This window comes from Morchella importuna, assembly GCF_003444635.1.
Source record: "Morchella importuna strain M04M26 chromosome Unknown Morimp01GS039, whole genome shotgun sequence".
In the NCBI taxonomy this organism is placed as follows: domain Eukaryota; kingdom Fungi; phylum Ascomycota; class Pezizomycetes; order Pezizales; family Morchellaceae; genus Morchella; species Morchella importuna.
Window position 1 is genome coordinate 337677 of NW_025763436.1, and position 17188 is coordinate 354864.

A 17188-nucleotide genomic window follows, 5' to 3' on the forward strand; every position below is an offset into this window, starting at 1 on the left:
ATACTCATATCCATATCCATGTTCATGTCCATCAGTCGATTATTCGTAAGTATAGCACAAGGAGCCCCCAATGTTCATAACATCATAGATGGGCACCTGGTCTGCTAGCACGCCCACATCAAGCATGTAATCCAGCGTGACATTTGGGCTTGCAACTGTGTAGTTCCTTGTCGGGCCCGCAATCTCATACAGGCGCTCGTCAATGTTCATGTTCTGCCACTGCCACCAGAGCCTATCGAGCTGTCCGTGGTGAAGGTAGAACAGGGGGTCTATATATCGCGGCTATTAGTACTTAATCACTGTTTAGAGTTGGGAGGGAAAAAACTAACCGCCAGGACTAGCAAAAAGATCCACCATCGTACCGCCTGTTCCACCATGGCCAGAACCGTGCTGTCCAATGTGCTCCATGTCGTTCAGGAGTCCCTCCAAACTCTGGCGGAACCCATCGAATGTGGGGAGGCTCATGGTCGCATTCATGGCACTGGGTGTGAAGTATTGTTCCGGGAACTGGGAGTGAAAGTCCCTAGACAGGCAGTGGTCGTTACGATCAAGGCTATCCGCGGGCCCAATGTGCACAGTAATGTTGGCAAAGGGCCCATCAGTGATACACCCCCCGCCGGTTCCGCCGGGGAGACAGGTCACAGTTACCTCGGGGCAGTCGACGTAGACGCCGTTCCCGCCGAAGCCAGTGGTAGGATCCCAGATCTCCGAGCCAGGCCAATCCTGATAGTCCTGTGTCCAGTCCCAATATCTGGTTTGCTTTATTAGCTGTCTTGAACTGCGCAGTGGAATATGTATATGGAGAGGTACTCACGGTTGACCGAGCGTCCAGCCACATTCTTCACGGATCGCCTTCTCATAGACGGATACAAAGTATCTGTGCCATGGCAGGAATTGCCCAACATAGTGTATGAACTCTGTTGCCAAAATATGGCCACCCTGGAAATCATCGAACCGGCTGACGGCCCCGGGGACGTTTGCAGTGTCGATTGCAGGCAGAGCCATCATACATTTGACGGCATCTATGTAATCGGACTTCTGCTCAGTAGTAAGAGCACGCCTACCAACAAGTAATCAGTCAAAGCTCCCAAACACCAGAAGAGCGGTTGCTTGAATACCATTCCTTCCTCACAATGGGGCTCGAGCATGTCCCATAAGAGTAGTCTCCGTCACCATTATCATCACCACGAGCAACAATGTGTCTCGAAGTAGTAGGAGCGCCGAGGCCGGTTGACGCAAGTCCTGCAATGAGGAGAAATGCGGTACTGAAACTGATCGTCTTCATATTTGGGAGAAGGAGATATCTGATATGAATATATACTATATAACTCTGGACCGCAGATGTTATTGTGCTTGAGACCTTTCTTTCCTTCCTTCTTGTCCATTAATTGACCTCCTTATATATACCAATTTATAGGTTCTTCTGGGTACCTAAGTTAACTAATCTCCTTTTTGCACGGGGCGCAATGGTGCGCTAGCATCTGTGTATTTTTTCTCCTTCCAGTCGTAATATTTTTACTTTAGTTTAGTGAGGTCGAGTCTACCTCAAAGTCATCTCTTTGCAGGCGCCGGATAATTCCAGTTCATGGTCTTGTGCTACCCTACTCTCAGTAGAAATCACGCGTGGGATAATCTTCCCGAAATGTAGGTACGCGCACAAGCGAGGGAAAGAACCGATCTGGTCTGCGGCTACGCCGTTCCGAGACTATCCTGTGCCTCCCGACTACAGTCTGTATGTAGAGTATCACTGTTTTGGGATTTACTCTACTTTTTCGGAGATTACTATTCTGCAGACTTTTCTTTTGTGCGCAATTGATCACCAGTCTTCCTTCTCAAATAGAACATGAGGCGTTGGAAGGTGGAGTAAGGCTTACATTTAGTGATATGACGAATGACTACAAGTGGTCGTCGTGGAGAGGCGTCTGTAGCCAGTCGTCTGCTTTAGAGCACTCAGATAGAGTATGTATACGCCAATTGCAATGTAGAGAATAGTACCGAGTCAACATACCTACCTCCTACCACATGTAGTAACCATACAGCTAGATACTCTAAAGTACCCGACCTACAGGTACTCAATACGCGTATACTCTAGCTGAGCACTGTGCTCTATTATCACGACTAAGGTACTCTGCTATAACTATAGTTTCCCTAGTATTAGTACCGTGGTTGCTGATCCCTACATGCCTACATGTACCTACCAGGTCCTCCCGGCAAGCCGGCAGAATCAAATTCAAAATTAACTGAGATATTTACCATACCTACTGCATGATACATACATGTACGTGTATCTCCTTACTATAGCATACTAGATCGAATGCCTTGTAGAGCACTGGGCCATTATCTATACCCTGCTGATAACTAGTTAGTGTAGCATCCATAGCCAACCAGTAACGAGTGTGGCATTGTATACATGTATACATGTACCTACAAAAAATACTCAAAGAGTTTAGTACCAGCTTAAAAAGATCTCAAGGGAAGGACATGGCTGCTTACTGCGCCTCTTTGGTACTCATATTCACCACAGCTACCCGGGTACTGGAAGCCCTGCTTTGATCACCCTAGTTAGTTCCCCGCATGTGAAATGCCCCGCGTCATCTAGAAAAGCATATATATCCTAATAAAAGAAATCAGTAGTACTCTATACGGAATGTACAGAATTGGCATACCTGCGCGCTGCTACCGCATCAGCTAGGTAGAAATTGACCCCTCATCCCAGCTCTTCCAGGGAAATATCTATTTTATAATAGTAGACTATCTGAATTCAGAGCGTTGATTAATAAAGTTTGGTCGGTAGTATTTTGTGAGCTATTCTCACACGGGCGTGTAACAAGCACGTACGGCCTCTCTACCCACTTTAGTAGCTGAACTTTGAACTACTATCGCGAGTGACCCTTTATGATTGCATCTGCCCACACAATCAAGTGACGTGTCGGTTGATTTTTTCGGCTATCCAAAATGCCCTAGTACTTTCCAAAATACGCAGCGGTTTATAACACTGGCTATAAAGAACTAGGGCTTGGCTGGAAGTGAAGATATAAGATTCAAATGGCACTGTGCGGCTATAACTGCACAGGAACTCCATCCCGAGGTACCCTGTGAGCTGAGTTCTCATAATGACTCCTTGTTGTCCTTGTGATGGAAAATAAACTTCATAAGAAAAAACCTGATATGGAAGCCTTAGCCTGAATCAGAAAGAAAAAACGCTAACATCTAGACGAGTTACGTAGACGTCCCAAATCATATTATCATATATTCAGTAACGGATTCCGTGCCGTTGAATGTGTATCTCGGCTGCCCGTGAATATTTCATAAAGTGAATTACGCTGAAGTTTCCGAGAGGTATTATCGGTGCCAAGTTATGCAAAATATATTAAATAAATCTAATAGTAGTTCGGCGGGGGATTTTTATTACGCCGACGCCGGCCGGTATTGTTTGTTGCCGGGCGCTAATATAATTTGCATGCCAAGTCTGTCAATACCGCTGCACCACGATGGTTAGTAGTTCATTAATGTTTCCGGCAATCACTATGAACTAGTGCATTTGGTAACCAAACTTATTTGCGATCCCCTAATAAACATATTACGTACCTTGTCATTTCTAATGCTGATAAAGTATGAATAATGTGTAAAGCAGTTACCTTGTAACAAGCCTTCAAGGCTAATAACTATTTTTTCGGCCATGGCATGTACCACAAATAAACAAGACGAAGTATAAGTTAGTGGAGCATCTAGACATCGACGAAGCCATAGATGGCGATATAACACAGCTGTGGAGCTGAGAATATTAAGCCTTGAATGCAAGCTCGGGCCTTTTGTGGCACAGTTACTAAAATCCTCGAGGCGTAATCATGGGACTAAAGCTCATCAGCGTCTGCCTACTTACCCTTTGCCCAGGTTTAGTTGAGAGACAGAGATACGAACTGCATTGCACAAGGAATAACCCTTGGTTGGTGGCTCAATTCAAGACACACGAAACCGCCACACGCAATGCCTCTTGTAATTAAAATCAGGTGATGATCGACAAAAGTTGGGGGATGGCTCGATGCCGAAAGACTGAAACACGTCGTTAAGTGAAAAGCATTGTCTATTTCAAATATCACAAACTCAAATATCGAAGGTGAGTCGGCAAAGGCACCCCCAAAAGAAATCACTCACTGATGAGGGGAGAGGATCAACTCACCACTCACAGATCACAAATAGACAGCCTCACAAGCCACTATCACGTATAACCTATTGATTGGTAGAGAAAGCTTAATAGTGATGCAGTTTTAAGGCACGAAATATGCTTTGTAGTTCAGTTTGTACATACTAACAACTCAAACTGGTGCAAGTGCATCAAAGATCTAGACGAAAGTGAAGTCCGTGCAGACCAAGGTATCAGATCTTCAAAAATGCCAAAGCCATGCACATAGTGATTTCAATACATCTAAAGTTTGAAAATCCAGCATTAAGTCGAGAATAATTTAGCACGGTATTGTTGCCCCACGGCCGGTATTATAACAGCCTGACTGCATGATACTCAAAAACCTGGCCAGCTGGTTGGCCGTGATAAACAGCCGAATAGTTGGCGGAGAGTTTGTCCGGTCCTGATGCTAATCGCGAGCTCCCGTGTTTCTATATCAACTCCCCAGGAATAGTCCAGCCAGGATTATGGGTTCTTTGAACCCTCCTCAGATAATTGAGACATCGTATGTACCACATAGAGTACTGGGTGCCCACACTGGCCTAACGTCAACTGTCAGCACCGGCTGCTCTGTACGGGGAACTCTCAAAAATAGCAGGAATTATAGGAAGTATGCTGAGTGTTAGTAATTTCGAATGCTGCAGGGAACTCTCTTGCTAGGTTTGCTGACAACTACTAGAAATTTATACATGGGATTTTGATAGTGATGCTAAGAAACCCTGTACGAATAGTCTACACCGTTCAGACAAAGGTTCTACTCCAACCGGTATAGCCGTAACAGTGTATATATTCATTAGTCGGAACGAAGTCCACACATCATTACAACGTAAATGAAGCGCGCCAGAACTTATATGCATGCAGAAAACATATCGCCGGTACGGATTTATCGGTACGCGGTGACCGGATATGCACGTCGATAGGGTCTACGAGGACAAGTAAACGGATGTACTTCTCTCCTGATCACATTCTCTGATCTTTTGTATTGTCTATACATGGATATCTCTCGGCCGAATTGTATCGTGCGTGTCAGTCGTGCGAGAGAACGAGTGAGAAAGATCCTCTTGGCTCAGGTAATGCCAATGAAAGGGGGGGTTAGATGGCATCTGAGAGATTATATTGAACTATGTGAAGTGTAGAAGTTCGGATCGATGGGCGGTCCATAGTCTCCTACGGTTCAAAGTATGACATGTGTTTGCATTGGCTGTGGAACGCGTTCAAGTACCACAGCTTGTTAACCCATGCTGTTTCCAGGGTTGATGTTGGTAGCACGTAGCACGGGACGGCCGTGACAAACATGTAGTGAAAAGTGACGCTACATAAACTTCTAAGCATTCACTTGACGGTAAACCTTTGCTGCCGCCAAACGACCTTTCGATATGTGTTCTATAACCCACCTATATAATTCCTAGGAACTAAGAGAGAATGAAGCTCCAAACCAGGTTGTTGCTTTTTTTTTTTTTTTCTTTCTTCAAGCTCGGCTTGAGAATTTTATCAATTCCCAGGCTGCGCACTATGCTCTATTGAAGAATGGAAATGGCGCTATCCACTCACGAAAGGGTCTTTCCTGGAACATGCCCTACCCGTAAACCCAACAACGAACTGATAGACCATGTGCCACGGAGAAAAATATTTGATGTACAACGCTAGGATAAGCTATACACATGTACATCTATAGTTAGTTATCGAGAAAATTAAAAGGATACATATCTAATTGACCAATAAACGCTCATATTCTCACCAAAATATATCGGGACCGGTGACGAGAATATGGCTGAAGTATCGGAGCCAATTGCGCGTCAACTCCGTAAGACCATTCCTCAACGGTCTGGATAGAGTTCATGTGGTCGATTTCACGTTCGTTACGATACAAAAGTCCAGTCAAAATTTGAGTAATCCGCCCCATTCCTTATAGATCAAACGATTCACGCAAACCTGCTCGTCAACCTGTGGCCCTCTAGAACTGAGCAAGATCATCAGATATATAAATTAACTAGAACACAACAGACACCATAGACACCACATGATTTAGGTATCGTTGTTTCCTGAACATCGGATACAATCTGTGGGTCTAACTTCCGGTGTTGAAACCCTTTCAATATCACAGCTGCGGGGCTCCAGCTGAGCAAATGACCTGGCCGAGTCTCCAGGCTAAGATGTGACGGCCTAACTCGAGTTGAAGTTATATTATCTATCACAAACGAAGCTGATTATAACTTCGGCTCGGTTAACATTTTCACGGGACGATAAGAGGCCACCAGGAATCGACGCTGCTGTAAAACTCATGCCATAGAAGTACACCTTAAGTTAATTAATGGCCAGAACTAGCTATAGAAGCCATATAATTCCCTTAACGAAGTTTACAGAGGCACTAGAATCGTATTCTTTCAAAGAGAATCAGTTATAGCCAGTCTAACCATTAGTGGATATTATGAGACATGTATAGTCCGTCTGGACAAGGGACTACTGCGTTTAGATCTGTAAAGGTCTTCGGAAAACCTTTTACGGCCATAGAGTTCGAAGGATCACTTTGGGCATGTAAAGGTTGGACACTGCATTTACTGGAGGATGCAGCTTTGCCAAGATATCCGAGTGATTGTCCATGACCGAAGTGGGAGGATTCTATCGGGCCCTATGAAGAACCGGGGGATAATAGAGATTTGAAATGAACAACCGCTTATGTTTAATATGCTGATATTATACGTAAACCCCGGATTGGTGGGCGGGTCAACTCAACCAGCCGTCTTATTCTCCCTCGTCCCTTCGTAACAACTGTCCTAGTTGGTGATATCTACGAACCATAGCTATATGTATAGTTCAAGCAAGACAACTCCCCCCAATTCTTCCCCTGCTTATGAGTTTTATTAAGCCCCGAGAATTCTCAGCCGCAACGACCTCACAAAATTTCTCGGGACTTAACTAACCCGCGAGTACATAGTTTTCACTATTATTTGGGATTACAGTGTGACGGAGCTCGGTTTATCGCTAGCACTCGTGGGCTGCAGCTGCAGCTAGGTCGTCTGCACTTGATCATGAACGAAAAATTAAACAGTTGAGCCGGTAACTAGGACTTATGTATGTAGAGATAATGCTGTAAATTAGGGTATGGTTTAGCTCTCTGTCCTAAGACTTTCTGATACTCTTGACAAGTGCAACTCTCTACAGCTCTTCACACCTATGTCAGCATATCATCCGGGTGCCATACTATATGTTTCTCATCGTAACCAGCAAATGGCATAGCAGAAACAGCATGTTCACCAGCTAGCTTCACCTCCCTGGCTTTCCTCAGACCTTCTAGAATTTCCAGCCCCTCACCCGATAGTTTCCACAACTCAAGCCATTGTTTCCTAGTGTCTTCGTCTGTAATTTCCTCTCCAAAGCTAGAAAGATTCCAGTCTGGAGGAAGCCCAATCATTTTGTACATCCATATTCCGAACTCTTCGTCTCGAGCATGAGCGTATTTAAAGTGACGTTTCAAATCATAGATGTCCCACCGCTCAGTACCGTAGTTGCTGCTACTACTGCCGCAGAGATTGCACTGAATTGCTTTAAATATGGAGTGCTCGGTATCTTCTTGTATGAATAGAGCGCATCGGAAGAATGATTCACAGTGTGGCTCCTTGAATCCGTCAAATTTGATATACCAGTCGAGGCTAAGGCGGAACCATAATGCTAGGCGCTGGTAATTGTGCATCATTCGGAACTCGTTCATCTTCCAAAGAATCTCTCTCATATTGTCTGTAACAATTTTAAATCCCTCATCTTGGTGCGGGACCGTCGCTGCGTACCGAATTGGTAAGATTCTAGGCCATGGTGCTGAACGCCAACTTCCATGCCATTGTCGTTCATGGTGATGCTGGGCCTCTATGTGGTCAAATAATTCCTCAAAGCCAAGTCCATCGTCGTGCGAATCACAGTATATACAGCAGTAAATCATCCTCTCGTTAGTAGGTATAGATACACGGCTGCATATCTCATCGGCTGTATTTTTCGCCGAGGTAAGCGTTAAAGAACCCCCTGCGCTTGATCCAGGCATTTCGGACAACGATTCAATAACATATTTCAAAGCGCGGATGACGACACAAGGTTTGTCTTCTACCATCATGGTGATATTGTAATTCTTTTTTGATAAGAACTCGTTGATCAAGTCGTATATAAGAGTAGGTAGCTTCTTTTCCTGGCATTCCTGCATTTTAATCCCTATTAGTATATTTTACAATATATGTTTTAGCTTTGATCTTACCGCTGGAGTTTCTAATTTGGTGTCAAAACTTTCTAACTCTTCATGTTTATCATCAAGATGTTCTGGCACTCCTTGCTTGATTTCAAGGTGATCTGGGATCTTTTTCTTAACTTCAAGCTGACCCGGGACCTCCTGCTTGGTGTCGACACATTCCGGGACTCCTAGGTCAATTTCGGCATGTTTCAGTACTTTCTCCTTCATGGCAGATTCTAAGAGTCTTTCGGCATCATCTGGTTCTTTGGGTTTCATTTTAACAACTCTGCCCTCGCTCCTCATGCCCATCCCCTTAGTTAACACCTTTTTCTGATGCACTGGCGATTTGACGTTTGGGATTTTGAATGAAAAAGGACTTTTTGCTGTAGATGGTGCGGACTGCGCGAGTGCGTCAAGGGAGTTGGTCGAGGGGCCCGAAGGGCTCTTTGGACGGGATCGTTTCCCAACCATGGTTGTATCCAGCGTGATAGGAATCAACTATTTGCTATGGTATCTATAGATGTCTGTGTGGATGGTTCGAGAAGCTGACGAGATAAGCCTAGGCTGCGAAAGACGTTTTGAGCGTTTAAGGCCTGATGGGCTCTTATACCCTCGTGTACAATTGGGCCAATGCTATGAGAATGAAAGGAGTAAGTGATTCTCGTTCCTATCGTACAATTGTGAGGGCTGTAGGGATGCAAGGCAGGGGGGTAGGAAGAGAAGGGAGACTGTAGAACTGAAGAGTTGGAAATAGTGAAACAGTACAGATGGGGGTGATGGCTTAAGATGTATGAAGAGCGTGGAGGGGGAGGAGAGCAAAAATAATGTCGAGCATACATACATGTAGTAAACACAGTACAGGCCGGTGGCTACAAGTTAAGCAACACCACCACACCACTAATTTATACGCTAGCCACAAAAGATACTACACTAGCGGAGCATAATTGGTATTTTGTATAGCCAGATGTCCCCCAAATCTAACCATTATAATCAACATTCAAAGTTAACCTATGAAATTTGTACAAAGGTCACAAGACTGAGGCCACAGTATTGAAGAACTTGTAGGAGCGTACCATTTGCTTGGTTTAAGGCTTGCTTACTCTGAATAGTACGACCGCAAATGACTTGTATCCAGCCAAATACAGAAAGCTCTGTAGGAAACAGAGTGATATCTCCTGATTCATAATTTAAACTCTTTTGCAGGTACAAGTGCTCAAGCTCTGTAATTCTTGGACCATGTAACCTAAGACTTCCTGTGTTTGACCGCTTTGTCGCCTACCCTACATTTAAATGTGTGGATATGAACACTCTCCTGTCCCATTCCCCCATCCAGTTCCCTTCCATCCCATCCCATCCCATCCCATCCTCTCCTATTCTATGCTTCTCGTCCCCCTACCCATTCTGCGGAATGGCCACCTGATGGTCCCATCACAAGAAATCACTCGCATATGTTCACCAATCACATGCAAGTTCTGCGACATCAAAATGATCAAAAAAACGCACGCCCAAAGGCAGAATTCCAACAGAACGTTCACATTAAATCAACCTTAATCTGATCCAGCCTAGCCCAACCCAATCCCCAAATTTCCTGACCACACTCCGTTTTACTGGCAAAATAATCATCTTTCAAGAAGGGGTGAAAAACGAAAGAAATAACCACATGCATAAATGAAACTAGAATAATGAGTACTACGCATGAATACAAAGAAAGAGACACCTAAACAGTACTAGAGAAAACCCCGCCGCCCCTGCTCCAAACATGGCAAAAAAGCAGTCGCGATAGAGTAGAAAGGTAAAATAGCAACAATAGATGTGTCTATACAGCAATATCATCCCAAATCCTTTCCCTACTCCCAAAGAGAGAGGGGAAGGTCTGTATTAACTCCTCACCTCCAGTCCAGTGTCCTCCTAAACCGTCCAATATATTCGTATTCGCATATCCGTTACATCGAGTCTTCTAGCTCGTCTCCAATCCATTCCACCCTTAACCCTTTTCAGTAAATCCCAATCGTCCGAAACCTTTTCTTTTGGTATTTGAATAGTACCATTCCCAACCAACTCCGGCGATCCCAAGCAAGAAAGGTTCGTAAGATTCTTAGTTGGTCTCGTCGCGGATGAGGGCGACGATCATGCTGTAAAGGTAGAAGAAGAACATTACGAGATGGAAACCGAGCTTGATGAAAGATTCCTATTGTCGCGGTAAATTTCAAAATTAGTCACATGCTAAAATATGGTACCCATGGAGAAGATCCAATAGGGTGCGGCAAACCTTCTTGTGCTTGTTCAGGGTCCTGAAGATTTCCGTTGCATCGAGAAGGTGCGCGTTGTCGAGGATTCTATTTTTGGTTAGTTCTTATCTCTCTCGCCTTACAAGAAAACTCCAGCGTGACTGCTTATCTATCGGAGGAGCCGCCGCAAGGTAGGACGGAAAGGGAACACATACTTCTTAATGTTGAATGCCAACAACGGCAAGTTCAGGACCAGTGCAACCCAGTATCCGTTGATGAGGAATAGCAGAGTGAGAAATCCGTGCACGGCAGCTTCAGGGATGATGTAGGTGTTGAGGCGGTTGCATAGATCGATGGGATTGATGTAATCGCATTCCAGGTCCGAGTACCTTATTTGCTTGTTAGCACAGTAACTAAGAAAAGGCCAGATAATGTAGGGAGGGCAATAGAAAATAGGGTCCTCACATGATAGTAAAGAAGACCTGAAGGAATAGGTTGACGGCATTGAGTAATACCGAGAGGAGGTACAGCCATGCTTCACCGGACATCATTGGGACGGTTGTGATAGTAGGAGAAGAGCGTTAAAAAGGGTCGTTGGTCGAGTCGTGATCGCGTGCAGGACGTTAGAAGAAGTCGTCAGATGTATGAGGAGTGAGGTGAGTGATGATCGAGTGAGAGAGGTAAAACGGGCGCAGGAAGGACGAAGACCACCGAGGAAAAGTGAAAAGAACAGATCTGCGGGCGGTGAAAGAGAGCGCACGGGTTAGACAGGGGGAGGTCCGAGCGGGAGGGGAAGTTCTAGCCCAAGTAAAAGAGGAAAGGCTGCAGGAGGGAGGCGCTGGAGATCAGAAACGGGAAACACTCGCAAAAGAAGAACAGGAGAAACGAGGAAGATATTATATTACTCTGCAGGATATGTGTAGAAGAAGAAGAAGAAGAAGGGGTGATGTGGATGTTGATTTACGAGTGCGAATACATGTAGATGCTGACAAGATTCAGGCTGGAACTTCGATAGAGAAGAAAAGAGGCTTGGCCAACAACGTCAGGACGCAACTCAACGTGAGGCAAAGCAGGGAAGAGCAGCGCAAAAAAAAAAAAAGGTCCCGCCACACTTCATAGGGCCCAGATGATCACCGCCACATGCTTTGGTAACTCGACGCAGCCTCTTGAAGCTTCAAACCCCGGAACTTACCTCAGAACCACGTTCACGTTCGACTTCATGAACCCTCGCCGCGACGTCATATAATCAGTTAGACCAAACATGTCACTTTCAACCCTACGCCAATCTTCCATCTCTCGCTTCTATCCTGTCATCATTCCCGTCGTTGCTGTCGCTGCGTCCCTTGTCGCATACCAGATCATTTACAACTCCTCCCGCCCTGTAGCCAAACGTTTAAAGCGCTCCAATGCTCGGAGAGTTTCACGTCGCTCCGGAAGGAGGGCTAATAGTGGCTCGAATCAGAATTCTGCAGCTTCGTCGAGCACAGCTGATCCGGAAATTGGCGCTATCATAGCGGATGAGCACGAGCAACTTGGTGAAATAGAAATTCCGGAGTCTATGCATGAAACACTTATAGAGGCTGCTACTGTTGCCCAAGAAGCTCGTGGTGCTGGAAGAGGTGCGGATAATGATAGTGACTTCTCATATACGCCAGACACAAAAGAAAATCAGAATCTTTTAAATTTATTATACTTAATTGCTGAAGTATAACCCTCTCCCTCTTCCTCTCCCTTTTAGCTTGAGCTCAGCTGTTAACGGTAAATTATAGGATCAATCCAAACGTGATTCATATGTTCACCGCGGAGTAACATGTAATAGTTGTAATATAATGCCAATCCGTGGTATCCGCTATCGTTGCGCAAACTGTGTCGATTTTGATCTTTGCGAACATTGCGAAGCACTCGACTCCCACCCCAAAACCCATCTTTTCTACAAAGTTCGAATTCCCGCCCCATTCTTGGGGAATCCGAGGCAGGCACAGACACCATGGTACCCCGGAAAACCTGGGCTCATGCCACAAATACTACCACAGAACGTTGTAAAGATATTTGGTGGCGAAACGGGATGTACGAACCCCTCGCCTTTTTTTATGTTAATAGACACTTACAGGCATAGTCGAACCACCCGAAATTGAGGCCCTCTACGAACAGTTCAAATGTCTTGCCGCCACCGAATACGTTAGTGATCCTCTTCACCTCCATGGTGCAATTTCCCGCCAAACATTTGACAAATGTTTCGTCCCAAACACTCACGTGCGCCCTCCGCCCCCAAACCTTATATACGACCGCATGTTTGCCTTCTATGACACCGATAACAACGGCCTCATTGGCTTCGAAGAGTTTGTTCGCGGCCTTTCCGCACTGAACCACAACAAGAGCCGCAACCCTGAGAAATTAAAGAGGATCTTCAAGGGCTATGACCTCGACGGCGACGGGTATGTCGACCGTAATGACTTCCTCCGTATGTTCCGCGCTTTCTATGCCCTAAGTAAAGACCTGGTAAAGGACATGGTAGCATCTATGGAAGACGACATGCTCGAGTCAAACCAAGCCGCCAACGTACTGGTAGGCTCACAGCCAATCTCTGCCGCGTTCTCTGGCACTATTCCAACTGGTACGCGCCGCGCGGGGAAGGGTGACGAGGAGGCATGGGAAGCCGACTCAGACGCTGATATGAACCCCGTTGTCCTTCCCTCCGGCGACGACCGGCTTTCCCGCAGCGATGTATCCCATCATTCGCACGCGCCTAGAGAGGTTGACCAGACATATGCGGATTGGCTTGCCGCTGGCGAAGATAGTATCTCTGCGGCTGCGGTTGCCGCTACGATGCCAAGTCTAGATACAGGATCGTCCGAATCAGAGTCCTCTCCGGCCGACAGGGAGGAGGCAAGGCGGAGAGAGTTCATGGATGACGATGATGATGACGACAGTGGTGTTGGAGGCGAGGAACAGGATGTAGGGAGTGAGATCTTATACCACATCACCCAGCGGGGCCTCAACGAGCTCCTTGATTACCTTTTCTCCGTAAAGGAAGAACAGGCACAAGAGTCGCGCAAGACAACCAACCCATACCTCATTGAAACTCCGATCCCGCATACCCCTGAGGAGCCGGTTGAAGGAGAGGAGTACAAGAAGAAAGAGCCCACGCCGCAGGAAAAGGAGGCTGCTGAGCGTGCGATGTATGCTGCAGAAATCAGGGAGCGAGGTGGCCCCGGAAGGATCAATTTCGAGGAGTTTGAGGACATCATGAGGGGCGCGCATGCGAGCGATCTGGGTTTCGTGGGGACCTGGATCGATATGGCGAGTTTCTAACTGAGGGGGATAATTGTGTTTATCTTGTGCATTGGTGTACGATTCACTAGTGGCTAATGAATGGGCTGTGTGCTTTGGGTACTGGAGTTTGTTGGGAAAGTATCAGTGTTTTTTCCTTGTCTCGTTCCCCCATCCGAGTGTTGGGTGGGTGTTCAGAGAGGTGTTTATTATTGTGTGCAGGTAAATCTTGTCTCTACTTGGTCTACGAATTGAATAACCTTTTTTTTTTTTTGCTATCTCTGGTATCCATGAATTAATATGCAAATGCGAAGATTGTACTCGTGATCTCTAAAGCAATAGAATACATATATGGCACTACTATTTGTACAGTCACTCTTCAAAAGCGTTGGCGGTATGGTGGTGGTGGCCTAGTATCTCCCCCTAATAGACAAGAGCTCTCTAGGGTGCTTGGGATATTTTTTTCTTTTTTCTAAAAAAATCAGTACATAACAACTAGCAATATCAGAAGACCTACTTGCCCTCCGGTATAAGCAACATGCAATGTTTGCTCACCCTGGCCCTCTAGTGTGTCTTGGCAATTAATGTTTGGTGGGCAATGATAAATTTGACACTATATTATGTATGTACACGCAGCACAACTTACCGAGCCCAATCATCTATATGCAACTATTAGAACATGCAATCACCTGAATTATTTGAACAGTGTTATTATGTAGATGAGAATATCAGTGCGTGTTTATCTATATCTCGATTTCAAAGTGGCTCGAAATCTCAATTTTGTAGAGTGCCTGTATATACCATCTAACTCGGCCGGCCCAATATCCCCCCCCTTCAAGTTATAACTGAGGTCGTTTTCCCAATATGTATACGGAAAACTCGCTATAAGTGGTATATCGAAGACTTTGTGGTTCTGTTAGATCAGCTAACCAAGCGCTCGGAGAACTCGAAGAGTTTCCGGGAGGGGCACCATTCCTAAAATATATACAAGTCAAAGTAAGTCATGCATGCACACTACATGTATCCAAAAAAAAAAAACACACACCCACTTACATGTACATACTAACGACCCCAAAAAACTTAAAACCCCCCCCCCCCCCCCCAGGGTCACGCGTATCCCATAATCTGGCGGGTGGTTAGAAAATCCCCCCGACAAACAAGACCGAGTGATAATCCATGATCGCCATTCCACAAAACCAGTAGACCACTGCGTACATGTAGGTACATTTACGCGGGTGTTTGGAGGCAGTATGCTTGCTGTTAAGCATCAGGGAGGTAAATACCGATAGAGCCAAGGCAGTTTACACGCATAAATATTGCGTAGAGTAGAGATGTTCCAATTTGCTTTTACCATTACTAGCCAATATATATATTGGTGCGGATATAATATATCATGGAGAAGGATAGAGGCTAGAGGCCGTACAGTTCCTTCTAAACAGCGGCATAAATATCAGAGCAAAATGTCTCGTTGATGGTGCCACGCAACTTGTATATCGGCGGCCTATAGAAATACGATATACGACTTCAACTGGATAGCGGTGCGGATCGCGACCTAGCGAATCCGGATAACGATGAAAAGGAAACGGCACTACACGTATATGGCCGCGAGTGTGGGAGACAAAGAGGCAGTTTAGCTTTTACGTACAAGATCAGGTGCGAATGTTGTAGTCAAAAAAGGGTAAGGAAGTGCTGTTATAACTACCACCACTAGAATGAGATTCGACATGCACAAAGTTTCTGCAAGGTGGATGAGGACACTACTACACTGCACTGAAGGATAAAGAAGCTCTTCAATAATCGTGAATATAGGACTGTACGTAGTAGCCCATAACTGATAATAGCTCTTAAAATTACTGTAATCTACCGCACTTCTGACCCCGGTGCTCTAAAACTATGTATAGATACACACACACAGTGATATAAAAACCAATCCACCTCTAGCTCCCCCCTCCCCCCCTCCCCCCCTCACCTCACAACCTCCACCTCTACCCCCCCCTCCCCCACCTCCACAAAGTCCAGCAACACACACAAATACACCTCCCCCGTCCGGGCATTCCGCAAAACATACCGCACCGGCTGCCCATCCCAATACTTCAACAAATCCAGCGCATACCCCGGCAGCCGAATCTCAAACCCCGCAAAATCGAGCCACGGCCCGAAAAAGTCAAACCCGTACCGCCACCCCCGCCGAAACACAAACCCCTCCCGCCGCCCCCGCTCCAGGAAGAACTTCTTCCGTGCCCCCGCTGCGGAGGGGATGCCCGCGGGGGTGGTAGAGGCAGACATGTCCTCCTCGAGCACTGTGTCGCCGCTCCATCCCGCCCCGGGCTCCGTAGGCGGGGGCGGGTGCATCTCTGTCTGCACCACGTCGCTGATTTCCGTCTCCTGCGGCGTGGCAGTGCCAGGGGATGCAACAGCGATGACGTTCATACTGCTAAGCACGCTCCCCCACACCCACGGCTTATCGGCATATAGGTCTCCCTCAAGCCCCGGGTCGATCCATTTGCCAATGTTCCAAAAGACGCTGAAGCCGAACGGCAGCAGGTCGCGGATGGGGCGGTCAAAGTCGTTTCCCCAGACAAGGTCGGCGCCGCTGATGTCTGCGGCGGTGGGGGTGAAGAGGAGCTGGAAGGAGTAGAGGTCCTTTGCCTTTGCGTGCGTCGGGTGGGCGAAGTAGGGGTGTGTGGAGGGGAGGGGCTGGCTGGGTGGGGACTTGTAGGAGGAGAAGCGGATGTGAAGGGTGGTGGTGGAGGTGGGGGTGGTGATTGTGAGTGGGGTGGAGGTGTTGACGGGGACGAGGGTGTGTGTGGCGCGGTCGTAGGTGGGGCCGGCGGTGACGCGGAGGCGGAAGTTGGCGGCGGACATTGTGCGTGTGTTGTTGGGGGGAATGGAGAGGGGTGAGGGGGATGTGAAGGTATATATACGGGCTTGGACAGTGTGTGAGACCCCGACCCGCCACCGTGATGATGCTGATGGAGGTTCTGTCTTTGTTCTTGGTGGTGTTGACCTGCTGGGTGTCTGAGATGCAATCTGGTCGTGATGTCATTGGCGGGCTTATCGAGACATTTCACCTGGAAATCTAGGGCCAAGCACCTACACCTGTGGGAATAATTCAGACGTACTCTCGAGACCAAAACATCAATCCTAAATTCGCTGATATATTCTTTTCAAAGCAGCACTCTACGCAGTCTATTTCTCGCATCGTGATAATAAACAGTAAAGATACCTACCTACCTACCTACCTACCACCCCCTTGCTTTAGAGCTATAGAGTATAATCAGAACACGCACTCCA

The 17188-nt window shown here is 46.5% G+C and overlaps 5 protein-coding genes across 5 annotated transcripts; 1 reads left to right on the top strand and 4 right to left on the bottom strand.

Moving 5' to 3' along the window:
* Positions 1–39: 39 nt before the first annotated feature.
* Positions 40–1285, bottom strand: LAJ45_09852 (uncharacterized protein; the record flags this gene model as incomplete). The annotated part of the gene is made up of 4 exons (XM_046119391.1): positions 40–269; positions 330–751; positions 815–1060; positions 1119–1285. 4 exons carry the CDS (start codon positions 1283–1285, stop codon positions 40–42), a joined length of 1065 nt encoding a protein of 354 aa, XP_045967466.1.
* Positions 1286–7355: 6070 nt separating this feature from the next.
* LAJ45_09853 (uncharacterized protein) lies at positions 7356–8867 on the bottom strand (the record flags this gene model as incomplete). The annotated part of the gene is made up of 2 exons (XM_046119392.1): positions 7356–8366; positions 8424–8867. The coding sequence occupies 2 exons, from the start codon at positions 8865–8867 to the stop codon at positions 7356–7358; spliced, it is 1455 nt and encodes a 484-aa protein (XP_045967467.1).
* A 1624-nt stretch (positions 8868–10491) lies between these two features.
* Positions 10492–11175, bottom strand: LAJ45_09854 (uncharacterized protein; the record flags this gene model as incomplete). Its single annotated transcript, XM_046119393.1, has 4 exons — positions 10492–10584; positions 10666–10732; positions 10840–11013; positions 11090–11175. 4 exons carry the CDS (start codon positions 11173–11175, stop codon positions 10492–10494), a joined length of 420 nt encoding a protein of 139 aa, XP_045967468.1.
* Positions 11176–11885: 710 nt separating this feature from the next.
* LAJ45_09855 (uncharacterized protein) lies at positions 11886–13936 on the top strand (the record flags this gene model as incomplete). Its single annotated transcript, XM_046119394.1, has 3 exons — positions 11886–12329; positions 12394–12691; positions 12741–13936. The coding sequence occupies 3 exons, from the start codon at positions 11886–11888 to the stop codon at positions 13934–13936; spliced, it is 1938 nt and encodes a 645-aa protein (XP_045967469.1).
* A 1923-nt stretch (positions 13937–15859) lies between these two features.
* LAJ45_09856 (uncharacterized protein) lies at positions 15860–16759 on the bottom strand (the record flags this gene model as incomplete). The annotated part of the gene is made up of 1 exon (XM_046119395.1): positions 15860–16759. The coding sequence occupies one exon, from the start codon at positions 16757–16759 to the stop codon at positions 15860–15862; it is 900 nt and encodes a 299-aa protein (XP_045967470.1).
* Between the last annotated feature and the right edge of the window lie 429 nt (positions 16760–17188).